The sequence below is a fragment of the Tympanuchus pallidicinctus genome, unplaced genomic scaffold (assembly GCF_026119805.1).
Source record: "Tympanuchus pallidicinctus isolate F22 unplaced genomic scaffold, pur_lepc_1.0 scaffold4, whole genome shotgun sequence".
NCBI classification, from domain to species: domain Eukaryota; kingdom Metazoa; phylum Chordata; class Aves; order Galliformes; family Phasianidae; genus Tympanuchus; species Tympanuchus pallidicinctus.
In genome coordinates this window covers 30441341-30454404 of record NW_026294758.1, presented here as the reverse complement: position 1 = coordinate 30454404, position 13064 = coordinate 30441341, and the positions used below count along the sequence as shown (strand labels likewise).

Genomic DNA, 13064 nt, shown 5'->3' with positions numbered 1-13064 from the left:
CCACGTGCCCCCTCTGCAAACGCAGGGTGCAGTCCATCTTGCACTCCGTGCGTGCAGACGACAACTTTCAAGAGTTTGTCGTCGGACAGCAGGAGAGGGCCGGAACAGCAGCCCACCGCACAACGCCATTAGAAGGCCTAACAGGGGCGGTGCCCAGCTGGCCGTCCGTTTCCCGCCTGACTCCAGCTGTGCTCCGGCCCCTGCTGCCCTGGCTGCACCAGGAGCTGAGTCAGCTCTTTGGGTCTGACCACAGGGCAGCCTCTGCAGCGCAGGGCCGAGTCATCTCTGGCCTGTGCTTCTTTGGCCTGAACCAGACAGCGCTGACTCTGTGGCTGTTCAGCTGCCTGCAGAGCCGGGCCTCCAGCTTTGTGCAACGGCTCGTTGCGCAAGCCGCGCAGGTGTGCAACGGGCCGGTGCCACATCTGCATGCCACAAGGCAGCAGGGCAGCCCCGCAGCTGCCCGTGGCGCACAGACTCCCCACGCCAGCCCACAGCCCTCCAGCAGCACCAGGGAAGACAACGTGGAGGAGGAGCTTCCTGTCCCCTCAACCGCTGCCCTTGGAGAAGGTCCCAGCCAGCCTCCATCCATCCCGGCTCCGTTGCGGACTGACCAAGCAGCAGCCCAGCAGGAGCCGGGGGAGGCAGTGCCAGGTCCCTCCGGCAGCAGCAGGGCCAGGCAGCGCTCACGCAGGGCGCCTCGGCGAGCTCCAAAGAGGAGGGCCCGCAACTCTGAGGCCTCTGCACCTCCTGCCAAGAGGCCACCCCGCCGGCAGCACTAGGACGCCGCCCCAGCAGCTGGCGAGAACAGGGCCGGGCCTGCAGCTGGGGCACAGCCAACAGCGGGTTGGAAGGGACCTCAAAGATCGCGGATCTCCAACCCCCCCCGCCACAGGCAGGGCCACCAACCTCCACACGTAACACCGGACCAGGCTGCCCGAGGCCCCATCCGACCTGGCCTTGAACACCTCCCGGGACGGGGCATCCACAGCTTCTCTGGGCAGCCTCACCGCTCTGCCTGTGAAGAACTTCCCCCCGACATCCAACCTGAACCTTCCCTCCCTCACCTTCAGACCATTTCCCCTTGTCCCGCTGTTATCTACCCTTTCCAAGAGTTGACTGCAATAAAATCACAGAAAAGTCTCCATGCTGTTCCACCAGTGCCTTTGTCAGCGCTGTGCACGAGGGAGGTCTGAGCTCTGCTGGGCCTGGAGGCCTCCTGTGCTGCTGTTACTGCTTCTTTACAACCTCCCTTTACACGCTGCAAAGGCAAACGTCCACAGAGGAGGCACTGCTTCATTTCTATGCAGGGCACAAGGTGGCTCATCTCCACCAACAAACACTCTCATGTCTTTACACTGTCTTCTACTTGCAATCCCAAAGGTCTCACTCCACACCCATCACTGATACTGATCCCACTGATACATGACAGGCTTACAGGGTTACACAAGCGTAACTGAGTCTTCTGCACCTGCGCAGAGGGTTCAGGGTCTTTGATGGTTGTTTTGGAAGGTGTCCCCCTCCTCACTTTCACCACAGTTGGGCACAGGTTTTCTGAGGTGCTCTGCTCATGTAGAAGCAAAATTGCTTGTGACGGGTTCTTGGCAATATCCAGCAGTGTATTGCAAGCAGGCCCAATAGCCATAAACAAATGGAGATTGGAACTTGTTAGTAAACTTTGAAGCTCTCCACCAGCTTGCACAAGAATCAGCTAACTACGTCGTTTGTCTTTTACTCAGTACCTGGATCTTGGCTTTCAGTTATTACATGGGTAATGCAAAGCAGCCCTGCAAATGTTCACTGGAAGAGTGAAAAATGACATTACACAGCTGGCTCCACAAAAGATGGCTGCTGTTTCATTATCTTTTATAACTGCTAATTATGCCACACCAGGGTATTTAAAATTTACAAGAGAAAGTGTAAGGCCAAGAGATTTTTCTGCGTTGTTTTGGTCATGGATTTTTTTTTTTTTTTTTCAAAGTTTGAAAGAGACATTGTAGGAAGATAGAAAGGCAAGCCATTTGTCCCGGAGGGGCAGGATTGTGAAGTAGTTAACCACGTGGACAGGAACTCTTTACTCTGTTAATTCTTCATTTTTTCCCAAAGACACACTTTAATATACATGGGGAAAAACAACCAAACAAACAAACAAAAAAACCCCAAAACCAACAACCTGTGGTTAATACAAGTAAATAAGCAATTCAGTGTTTTGCAGTTTTACCATGTGCAGTTAAGTGAAAACTGGAGGAAGGCAGAAATAGGACCGCAGTCTCTGCATGGATGCTGCCCATGTAGCATACCTTGGTCTGTTTTAGCTCCTGGTTCAAACACATCACTTCACAACTTTTTTGGAGTTAAAACACTATTGTCCAGCATGGCTAACAAACTGCTATGTGAGCAAATGCAAACAGACTGCTCCTTAGTGTATGCTCTGACTGCTCTGTTAGTGTAACAGACCTGCACAACCTGCTTCCATTTACACAGAAACTTGCTCCTCTGGCTTAACAATCCACTTGTCTTTCCTCCTATGAATGTTCTTTACAAATTAGTCCTCCAAAAGAGCATAACTGAAGCCTTGAGCAAAATGTTATGGGGAAGTTGCAGGCAGCTCATGAGATAAGCAAAAACCTGAGTGCAAGGAAGGGTTACGTGTGTAGCACTGCTTAACATTTCTGTAACAATCTTTCCATTTCACAATGCTGTTTAGCATGCGTCATCATAATAAGTCCAATTTGGGGTCCATTTCATTTCAAGAGGAAAGGAATTAGGAGTTCTTTACTTACAGATGCCATTTCAATGCAGTTTGTGTTATATTTATTTATTTATAATGGTCTCACCTTGCTTGTTTATATAATCTTAAGGCAGAGGAAGAATGCAGTTAGCTAGAACACTGTGATCCAGTCCAACTGTTTGGTTGGAAAATGTTTGCTGGGCACCTTCTTGAAAACATATAAAGCTTCAAAATGTTTTCCTGAGCAGAAATTGTTGTTTATACAAGGTATACTCCTATGTCAGAGAAAAACAAACATCAAAAGCACAACGTGTAAGTCAGATGAAGAATCTGTAATTGGTTTGGGTTAAATACATTAAGCAGTCTTTTCCAGGGACACTTCCATCCAATCATACATAGCACAACAGCCCGTGCAAATCCACAGTATGTCAGTACAATCATCACACTTCCAGTCTGGAAAATCACCTGAGAAACAAACACCTTGTTATAAACAGAAGGCTAAGAGGATGCACTGCATCGTTTCCAGGAATTTTTGCAACCACATACCTAAATCTGATGCTTCCCTTGTTTCTGACGAGCAGTTTAAACACAAAATGAAACACCAGTATTTTGACTCACACTTTAATACCCATGCCGCGCTGCTTGTCCCTTTGCCAAGGGCTGATAAACAAAGGGTATGGGTAGGGCAACTGGGAAACTGAGTGTATCCTTGGTGAGTTTGACATCATGTTGGGAGAAAGTGTTTGTTTGTTTGCCTGGGGGTAAGAAGGCTCTGCGGAGCAGTCTGGAAAGGCTGGATGGGCTGAGGTCACTGGGATGAAGTTCAACAAGACCAAGTGCTGGGTCCTGCACATTGCCCACAACAACCCCAGGCCACGCTACAGGCTTGGTGCAGTGAAGCTAGAGAGCTGTGTGGCTTAAAAGGTGTCTTTGTTGGACACGTGGCTGAACAGGAGCCAGCAGCGTGCCCAGTGGCCAAAGCAGGCCAACAGCATCCTGACTTGTACAACAGCGCAGCCAGCAGGAGCAGGGAGGTGATCGTCCCTCTGTACTCGGCCCAGGCGAAGCCACACCTCCAGTACCGTGTCCAGTTTCGGGTCCCTCACTACGAGACATCGAGGTGCTGGAGCATATCCAGAGAACGGCAACGAAGCCGTGAGGGATCTGGAGCACAAGCCCTATGCTAAGCAGCTGAGGGAACAGGAAGTGTTCAGTCCGGAGGCAAGGAGGCTCAAGGAGAACGCATCGCTCTCTACTCCCGAAAAGGAGGGCATGCACAAGCGGAGATCGCCCTCAAAGCTGCCTGAGCGGCCCCCGCGCCCCAGCCTGCGAACAGGACCCAGCCGGACTCGCCGGCCCCTCCGCTGCCGGGGCTGGGCGGTCCCCGCCTCCAACCACCCGCCGCCCAGTCCCGCCTCTCGGCGGGGCGGAGCCAGCGGGCGGGCCGCCGGCCGGCTGCCGGGGACGGTCGGCGCAGTCGCGAGTGGCCGGCGGCAGCGGCGGCGCCATCATGCCGCGGGAGTTCGAGCTGTGCCCCGGGCGCCGCATAGGCGGTGACTATCCCTGCTTCATCATCGCGGAGATCGGGCAGAACCACCAGGGCGACCTGGACATCGCCAAGCGCATGATCCGCATGGCCAAGGTGCTCGGGGAGGGCCGCGGGCAGCTGCTGCGGGCGGGGAGGTGGGAGCGGGCCCCAGCCTCAGCCCGACAGGAGTGGGCTGGTTGCGGGTGAGCGGCTGGAGAATAAGATCGTGGTGGCAGGCAACAAGAAGAGCGTTTCGCAGCCGCCGGTCGGTGCGTGTCGGCTCGTGACTGCGCCGTGCTCGCGTTGGGCTGGTGTCCGCTGCGCGCAGCTGCGGGGGGCGGCGGTCGCTGTGCCGCACCCAGGTGTGGGTACGGTGCGGCTCCGAGGCCGTCGGTCTGCCTCGGCTGCCCTAGCGCGTTTGTGCGTTGACTTTCCCTGGAGTAATGCTTCAGTCACTCCGTCAGACAGAAAAGCCTTTCGAAAATTTAGTGTTGGTTGGACCTGTGTTTGGAAACTGAGCATCGCTACAGGAGAAACCTGGGGAAAATGCGTTCAGAGCCGCGCGGAGAGTCGCTTTGCGTTCTCACCGGTGGCGTAATGGTGTGAGCGCTGCGATGCAGACGGCCGCTACCTGCACAGCCTTTGCGTGTTCACGCTAGGGCCGGTTGCATTCCTCCTGTGTGTGACCCAGCTTCTTTTGCAGGATTGCGGGGCAGACTGCGCTAAGTTTCAGAAGAGCGAACTGGAATACAAATTCAACAAAAAAGCCTTAGAGAGGCCGTACACCTCAAAACACTCCTGGGGAAAGACCTACGGGGAGCACAAGCGCCACTTGGAGTTCAGTCACGACCAGTACAGAGAGCTGAAGAAGTACGCAGAGGAGGTTGGGATTTTCTTCACGGCTTCTGGCATGGATGAGGTATATACATCACACCAGTGTGATGCTAAATTCAACTGTTGCATCTCTTGTTTGCACCTTACAGTTCTTACGTTAAAAGTTCACCTTGTGTGTGTAGATGTTTAGTTTGTAAATGAGGAAACTAGACTGATGTAGCCTGCTTGCTTGTGTATACATGTGATTGTATGTCAGACTTTCCTCTATAGATTTTTTTTTCTCTACTTAATACCAGTCTTTTCGCTATTTTTTTTCATTTATTTCTGCTTACTAGATGTAAGTTTATGTTTCTAAACATCAAAAATGGTTATGCTCCCTTTTCCTTCAAGATGGAGAGGGTCTTCAAGAGGGAGAGAGTTGCTCTGCTACTCTTGAAACTTTTACTGATTTTGTCAGTGGACTTTTGAGTTGTCACCCACCAGCCTGTACACTTCTGTGGAACTCACCTGCTGCTGTTTCTCCTTGAGAGCTGCAAAGTCTTTAACTTTTGCAAGTTGCTTACCTCAGATTAATAAATGTAGTGTACGATTGAAATGTGTAGGCAGGAAAATTCAGGTAGCAGTTAAACCTCAACACAGAGTGAAGGTTATGTATTATTTTACTTTCATTCGTGGCCTAGAAAATGAAGAAAACAAACTGGAAGAAACCTTTTAGAAGTAAGCTAGCCACTTTTTCCCTAAGGCAGGCACACCAGCAAGTAGCCTTGCCCTAGATGGGAGGAGGTAGTATTTATCTGATGTCCTAAAGTGATCTGTTCTGTGTCTTGCTTTCCTTACCATCAGAGAGAATTGCTGACCTATCAGTTTAATCTCCTTTCTTCTAATTCTTCATCTGACATAAAGTTCCTATTTTCATTTCATTTTATTTGAATAACATTATTATCTCCTTTTTTTAATACTCTCTGGATTAAGGAATTGCAATTACTTCGAGCTTTTGCCCTTGTCTTTTCTAGTCCTCTGGCCATTCTCACTGTTTCTTTTAACACACCGTTCTGTTGACTGAAATCCTTGAATTGCTGCATGCAGCTGCATGCAGCTCTCAAACTCTGTAAAAAGCCTATTTCAGGTACCTGACAGATGAAAGGGTGTTCTGTATGTATTGCAGTAGTCTGTTGCCATGGGCTCAGAAATAGATCAGGGAAGACAAGGTGCTGTGATATTTAATTGATACCTTCATGCCTAAGGGGTCTGTGCAATAGCAACACTTTCTGTGTTTTTTTTGTTTAAGAACAGAACATTTTAATCTGTTCATCTTGGATTTCCATACATAAGATCTTAAATACCTCTGTGCTTTTGGAGTGAAAAATCAGGTCCTTTTCTGACATTGTGGTGAAATGCAGAATGTGTGAGGTGTGGTAGTAAAGTTCACTTTCTACCTTATTTTTCTCAAGATGCTTCCCGAGCTTGTTGCCTCATCAGTTGGTTAGCAGTACTGACATAATTCTTTGGACAGCATAGCTGTTCAACACTGCTGCTGACACTTCAGCAGTGTTTCTGCTAGCCACAGTTCTTTGAGCTTGCTGTAGGCTTTGCATAGATTGATGCAGTGTTTGTTATCTTCTGTAAACTGAACATGATCTCTGGAACTCCAGGTATGTCAGGGAGGTTAAAATGTATGTTTAATTGTATGAGGAAGTTCTGTGAAGTGACTTGTGAAGTAAATACAAAGACTGCAGGCAAGTTCTTCGTCTGCTCTGTTACAGAATGTACCGGAGATGGAACAGGATCCCATTGAGTCACTCCCTCTGGCCTTGTCTCTACTGCTTGATATTACACAGAGTGGTTGAGGTCAAAAGGAGCCTCTGGAGGTTGTCTGGTCCAGCCCTGCTGCTCAGGCTAGGCCTGCTCATGGAATCCTTATAAAAAAGCTGCCGACTTTCAGGAGATAGTCATCCTATGAACAGTAGTACTAGATACTGTGTCCAAATGTTGTACTTCATTTTGTGCAATCTCCTTGAATTAAGTCTATGGCTTTGTAGTATGTCTTTATGCCCAATGCATCTTAATGAATAAACTGTATTAAAGGAACATTATACATCCTAGATATAAGCAACTGAACCTCCATCTTAACGATTTTAGCAAAATTAAACATGAATCTCTTTTGAGCATTACCTCTTTCTTTCTCTAGTGCTAAATATATTTGGCAGCAACAAAGAATCAGCCAATGAAACTAGAATTGTTTGGGGTGTGATTGGAAGGGGAACAAAGTTAGGTGACTGTCTCATTGCTTCCCTCAGGTGAGAGTGAAGGATTTTAATATTACTTGCTATGTAGGATCTTTTTCTTCAGTGTACTTATTTTCAGATTAACTTACTGGTGGAATTCAGATTTTAATAGAATAACATCTGAATTGTCTCAAATATAGAATGCATGTTTTGAGAAGGAGGCAGAGAGAAATTAAGATTTGAGTAAACTGCTTTACTGTCTTTTCTTTGGCTTGTTTTATATTTATTTTCGGATATCGCTGATAGAAGAAAATCCCTTGTAGTTTTCTTTTTGCGCACTGATTGTTTTTCAGATGCCTGTGTAATAGGTTCAGAGTCATTTTTCCTGAAAGGGGAATGTACACCCTACCTAGTGTCAAATTATGAAATAAAAGGCTAAGAATAAAATTTAGGCATTTCAAACTTGTAATATTTTTCTGTTTTCGATTCTGATGTTTAACAGAATACATAGGAGGTAGGGAGATAGAGCCATATATTTCACCATACAAATGTGATTTTTGCTATGTGCATTACTTATTTTTTGGAAGGAAGCAGTAATGTTCTTACTACTTGCTTCCATAGTACTAAGAGTATTTTGACAACAGTTTCAGAAATTTAGGCTTAGTATTTGTAGAAGGCATCTTTACGACACCATCGTAGTAAAGATATCTGACAGAAAAATCCAGCCATGTTGTCAGTGTCAATCTTGAAATCTACTCATTTGTTTGACCCAGAGTTTCTTAACTGTTAACCTACAGACCAACCTTCATAAGCAGAATGGTGCATCTGCTTTGGAATTTATGTGACCTACCTTTCTGTTTATTTTGTACCTTAGATATTCTGGACTAATATAATTTGAGGGTTATGTATACGTGCCCCATGTAATTAAACTTTGCTTTTGATATTTTGCAGGGTTGGCTTGTTGATGATTCTTCTCTGTCATTAACCCAGCTGAATTGACGTGTTGAAAAATAGCAATTTTTATTTATTTATCTATTTTCTTGCAGATGGCTGTAGAATTTCTTCATGAATTGGATGTTCCATTTTTCAAAGTAGGATCAGGAGATACAAATAATTTCCCATATTTGGAAAAGACTGCAAAGAAAGGTAAGCATTATCTACTGAGCAGTATTTGCAGAATCACAAGTTACAGGGGCTGGAGGGAACCTCAGAAGGTCCGTGAGTCCAACTGTCTGATAAAGCACATTTGCTACAGCAGGTTGCACAGAAAAATGACCGGGTAAATTTTGAATATCTCCAGAGAAGGACACTGCACAGTGTCTCTGGTAGCCTGTTCCACTGCTCTGTCACACTCACAGTAAAGAAGTTTTTCTTTGTGCTCAGATGGAACTTCTTATGTTCTGGATTCTGCCCACTGCCCCTGGTTCTGTCACTGGGCACCAGTGACGTGAGCTTGGCCCCATCCACTTGACTCCTGTCCATTTTCACATTTTCTGTTGATCCCCTTTTGGCTTTCTCCAGGCTGAACAGCCCCAGGTCTCTCAGCCTTTCCTCCTGGCAGAGATGTTCCAGGCCTCTCGTCATCTTTGTGCCCCTCCACTGGACTCTCCCTGGATTTTCCCTGTCTTTCATGAACTGGGGAACCCAGTCTCATTAAACTTCATAGTTTCACAGTGTCTCACCAGTTCAGTTATTATGTATTTGCTTCGCTTAACTTTGGGGAAAAGCAAAAAGCCAAAAAAATCACCCATCTTCCTTTTCTAGTTCAACCAAATGCATTGTAGAACTTCAGTTAAGCCTGTGCAGATTTCTTAGGGATCTAAACTTGAAATCTAGGCAAAACATTTGTTTTAATGGCTAGGACGCCCAATGGTGATTTCCAGCGGGATGCAGTCGATGAACACAATGCACCAGGTGTATCAGATTGTGAAGCCCATCAATCCAAACTTCTGCTTCCTGCAGTGCACCAGTGCCTACCCCCTTCAGCCTGAGGACGTCAATCTACGTGTTATATCGGTCAGTGAATAAGTGCTATTGGCACAGTACCACAGAAGGCCTGTGCACTTCCATTGCGCTCTGTTTCCAGGTCTTACACATGCTCGAGTTTGCTTCTGAGAGGTGGGAAAGTGCATCATGGTCCTCTAATTCCACCTGGCCTTGAAGTAAAACTATTAGTTGGGTCCTGTTTTGGCAGAACTGAGCTTTCAGGAATACGATAGGAGAGATTGCTTTAGGGGCTATGCAGTTAAATAGAAGGGAGCTGAAGGTGAGCGTGAGCTTTGGAAAGGAGAGAAAAGGATGTGGACGGTTACCTCACCTCTGGGAGGGTGTGTGGAACTGAGGAGGCGATTCTCAGTTGGGAGCTCAACCGCGTAATTCCATTAAAAAGGCTCTGTGTGAATATCAGAGCCGTGAGAGAAAAAGGATTATAGTTTCCTTTGAAATTATTGCTTGGATGTGCCTGGTGGCCGATGCAGGAAAATGTTCCCAGGTCGGCCAGCGTTCAAACATCTGCCCAGCTTTATGCACGCAGTGTTTGTTAGCTTGAGTATATCTGGACGTGACTGTATTTAACTGCCTGTAGGACTGAATAACTCCTGTGTTGCTGCGGAAAGGACTGCTTCAGATTTGAAACATGGGAAGGTGCACCATCTGCTTTGAACGCAGGTTAAGCTTAACAAGGTGTTGGGTTCTTGGATGAAAAAAACTCCATTTGCACAACTTACAGCTGGGTGGGCTTTTAAGACCTTGAAGAGCACAAATAAATTAGAAAGACATGGTTGAAGGAAGGGAAGCCATGCAGAGGGACCTCGAGAGGCTACAAAGGTGGACCTGACGAGGTTCAACACGGCAAAGTGCAAAGTTTTGCACTTGGGCTGGAGGAATCCTAGGCATCCTAGGCATGCTTCATCCTGAGCATAACCAACAGCTTGTTTTGTGGCACAGAAACTGCCCGCGTGTTCACTGCAGTTATTACTGTTAAATTGGCTCTGTCTTTGAAATTGCTGCCTTGGCAACTGAGACCAACTCTGTCGTGGTTCCAGGCGTATCAGTCAGCTTTTCCCGACATCCCCATTGGCTATTCAGGGCACGAAACCGGCATTGCCATTTCGGTGGCAGCTGTTGCTCTGGGTGCAAAAGTGGTGGAGCGTCACGTGACTCTCGACAAAACATGGAAGGGAAGTGACCACCAGGCTTCCCTGGAGCCAAAGGAACTGGCAGAGCTGGTGAAAGCCATCCGTACCGTGGAAAAAGCAATGGGTTCTCCAATCAAACAGCTCTTGCCTTGTGAAATGGCTTGCAACGAAAAGGTAACTCCTGCTTTTGATTGACAGTCTGTAACTCCCGTGCAGAAAAACAGCAGCCAATGCTTGGGTTTGTGGTGTGAAGGTCTCTGTTTTTGTGCAGTGTTTTGCCTCTGCACTCTAATAAATTTTCCACTGCAAAGGAGCAGAGCACTTATTACACTGCGCTTATTGCACTGTAACTTTAAGGCAGATCTGCATTTCTTATCATGTGCCATTTCTGTTGGTTTTAAGTTCAGTGGAGTTTTATGGATGTCCCCTGTGACTAACTCCCTTGAGCAGTAAATACGTGTGAATGCATAAGCTCTGTTTACACGAAGCTAGAATGCTCATCAGTCTACTCAGATTCCTTCCGTTCTGATTCTGGGAAATGCCAGTGAGATATTGTCTGAATTCAGTAAGGACTTAAGTTTTCCCATCAGCCTTGTTACAGTAAATATTTCCATGCTAACTCAAGCTTCTTGTAGAGTTATAAGTTAAGCAACAGGTTGGGCAACCCTTTCTCAGGTAGCTTATAATTTTGTGGTCCACTTCTGGTGCCTACAATTCTGTTTGACTTAAATGTTGTTTTTATTTTCTCCTTTGTAGCTGGGGAAGTCTGTTGTGGCAAAAGTGACCATTCCCGAAGGAACCGTACTGACACTTGACATGCTGACAGTGAAAGTAGGAGAGCCTAAGGGATTTGCTCCAGAAGCCATCTTTGATCTGGTGGGCCAGAAGGCTAAGACAACAATTGAAGAAGATGAAACCATCACTGAGCAGGCAGTGGAAAATCATGTCAAGAAAGTGAAGTGCTAAACCTAAGCCCTCCATTTGATATTTTATGATGTCGGTCTGTCCTACTGCACAACATGTTTTAGTGACATGGTGGGTTAGAAAGGATTGAAGAAGATGAACGTTTTCAGGGTTTGTTCTGCAGGAAGTTTTCGCAACTAGGGGATATAAATTATGAAAAGCAATTTTATTAGAAACTGCATAGTACTGTGTCTAGAAAACACCATGTTCCTCCTCTTCCATTCCACTTTGATTACTTTGGATTTCTTGCCAAATCTGTGACCGAGGTCTACTGTTTTCTAGCTTTCCTTTTCTGATAAGAATACACTAATCCTAAAAATCTCTCTGTACTTGAATTGTTCTGTTACTGTAAAGTCTCTCTTCTGCCATTTGCTTTAATACCATGAAGATAGGATGGAAGTTCGTGTTAAATGCAAAGAGAAAAATTACCTAAACTAAACAGACAGCTTTATACATGCAGTATGATAGATTCTTCTTAAGATATGTCTTTTAAAAAAAAGTCTCAAGTTAAAGGAACGGGTGGCAGAAACCTGCTTGAGGAATAGAAGTGGACAAACTCACAGAAGTGCAGCAGTATAGAGAAGGGAGATAATTGTCTATTCCTGTGATGCCACTCTTTCAAAAGCCAGCTCCTTGAGGAAAGCTAGGTTCCAGTATGCACTTACCTTCTCAAAAGCAGTACCAACAAAGTCAGCGAATTGGATATGTAGACAGCTCCCATTTAAGGAGCGAGAAAAGGAGCCTTTTGGTACTTTTTACAAGCTGAAAGGCAAGACAGCAAGCAAAATTCACCCAGGATGGATCAGTGGAAGTAAATTTAATCTGTGCTTCCAGGAATTGGCAAAAGCATCTGTCAGATTACTGAATCTTGGCATCCTAATAAATTCTGCTGTGCAGCTTCTCTATTTGTGTGTGAGGACAGCTGCTCAGGTAAGAAATCAGATGCTAGTAAGGATTTTGCAGCCTCCTTTTTGCACAAAGATGCTGTCTTCGGATTAAACCCCCCTCCCCGTTCCCCACATGCTGCTCTTTAAAACAGCTGAAGCAAGCTGCTTGACTAGATCACCTCACTGACTAGGTCACAGCATGATTGCCAGCGCTCCTCTGCGCAGTGCACTCTTGCAGTACAGGTTCTTTTCAAGTAAGAAGTGCAGTCTCTCTGCCTATTGTTTTTGTTTGGGCAGGACCAGATGGCAGCAGGTATAACACATCTCTCAACTAGCTTGATAAGCACGAAATCACCTTGGTGTTACCAGTCTGCGTTTGTCTATGACAGAATGAATTGCTAGTTACAGTTACTATGGTTATTGCTACCTCTTGATCATGGATTGGTAAGATGTCTTGAATTTGATGGTGATGTTTCTGTGCCTGTAAGTAGTTTACTTTCCAAATGTGTATTTTTCTGCAGTTCTGAAGAGTCGTAGTTCTATCTTTAAACTGGGAAGAAGCTGTTTGAATCATGTGCTTGTGACTGTCTGTGAGTGCTGTTGCAGTATGCTTGCCTTACGTTAAGAAACAGCTGTTGAATTTTTTAAATGGCAAATTTTAAAAATAAATCCGGCTTTCAAAACAAGTAACTCTTTTTGCATTTCAATCTGTAGTAAGATCTTGCCTTTGCTAGCAGCAGAGAGGCCTTTAGTATTTGAATC

At 46.1% G+C, this 13064-nt stretch overlaps 1 protein-coding gene across 1 annotated transcript; it reads left to right on the top strand.

Moving 5' to 3' along the window:
- The first annotated feature begins 4175 nt into the window (after positions 1-4175).
- Positions 4176-12988, top strand: LOC128089605 (sialic acid synthase). The gene is made up of 6 exons (XM_052701215.1): positions 4176-4370; positions 4960-5175; positions 8362-8461; positions 9177-9331; positions 10360-10626; positions 11209-12988. Exons 1-6 carry the CDS (start codon positions 4239-4241, stop codon positions 11416-11418), a joined length of 1080 nt encoding a protein of 359 aa, XP_052557175.1. The 5' UTR covers positions 4176-4238; the 3' UTR covers positions 11419-12988.
- Positions 12989-13064: the final 76 nt, after the last annotated feature.

Coding starts and splice junctions, on each gene's coding strand:
- LOC128089605 (XM_052701215.1), top strand. CDS start 4,239: ATGCCGCGGGAGTTCGAGCTGTGCCCCGGGCGCCGCATAGGCGGTGAC. Junction 8,462..9,176: donor GGAAAAGACTGCAAAGAAAG/GTAAGCATTATC, acceptor TTTAATGGCTAG/GACGCCCAATGGTGATTTCC. Junction 10,627..11,208: donor AAATGGCTTGCAACGAAAAG/GTAACTCCTGCT, acceptor TCTCCTTTGTAG/CTGGGGAAGTCTGTTGTGGC.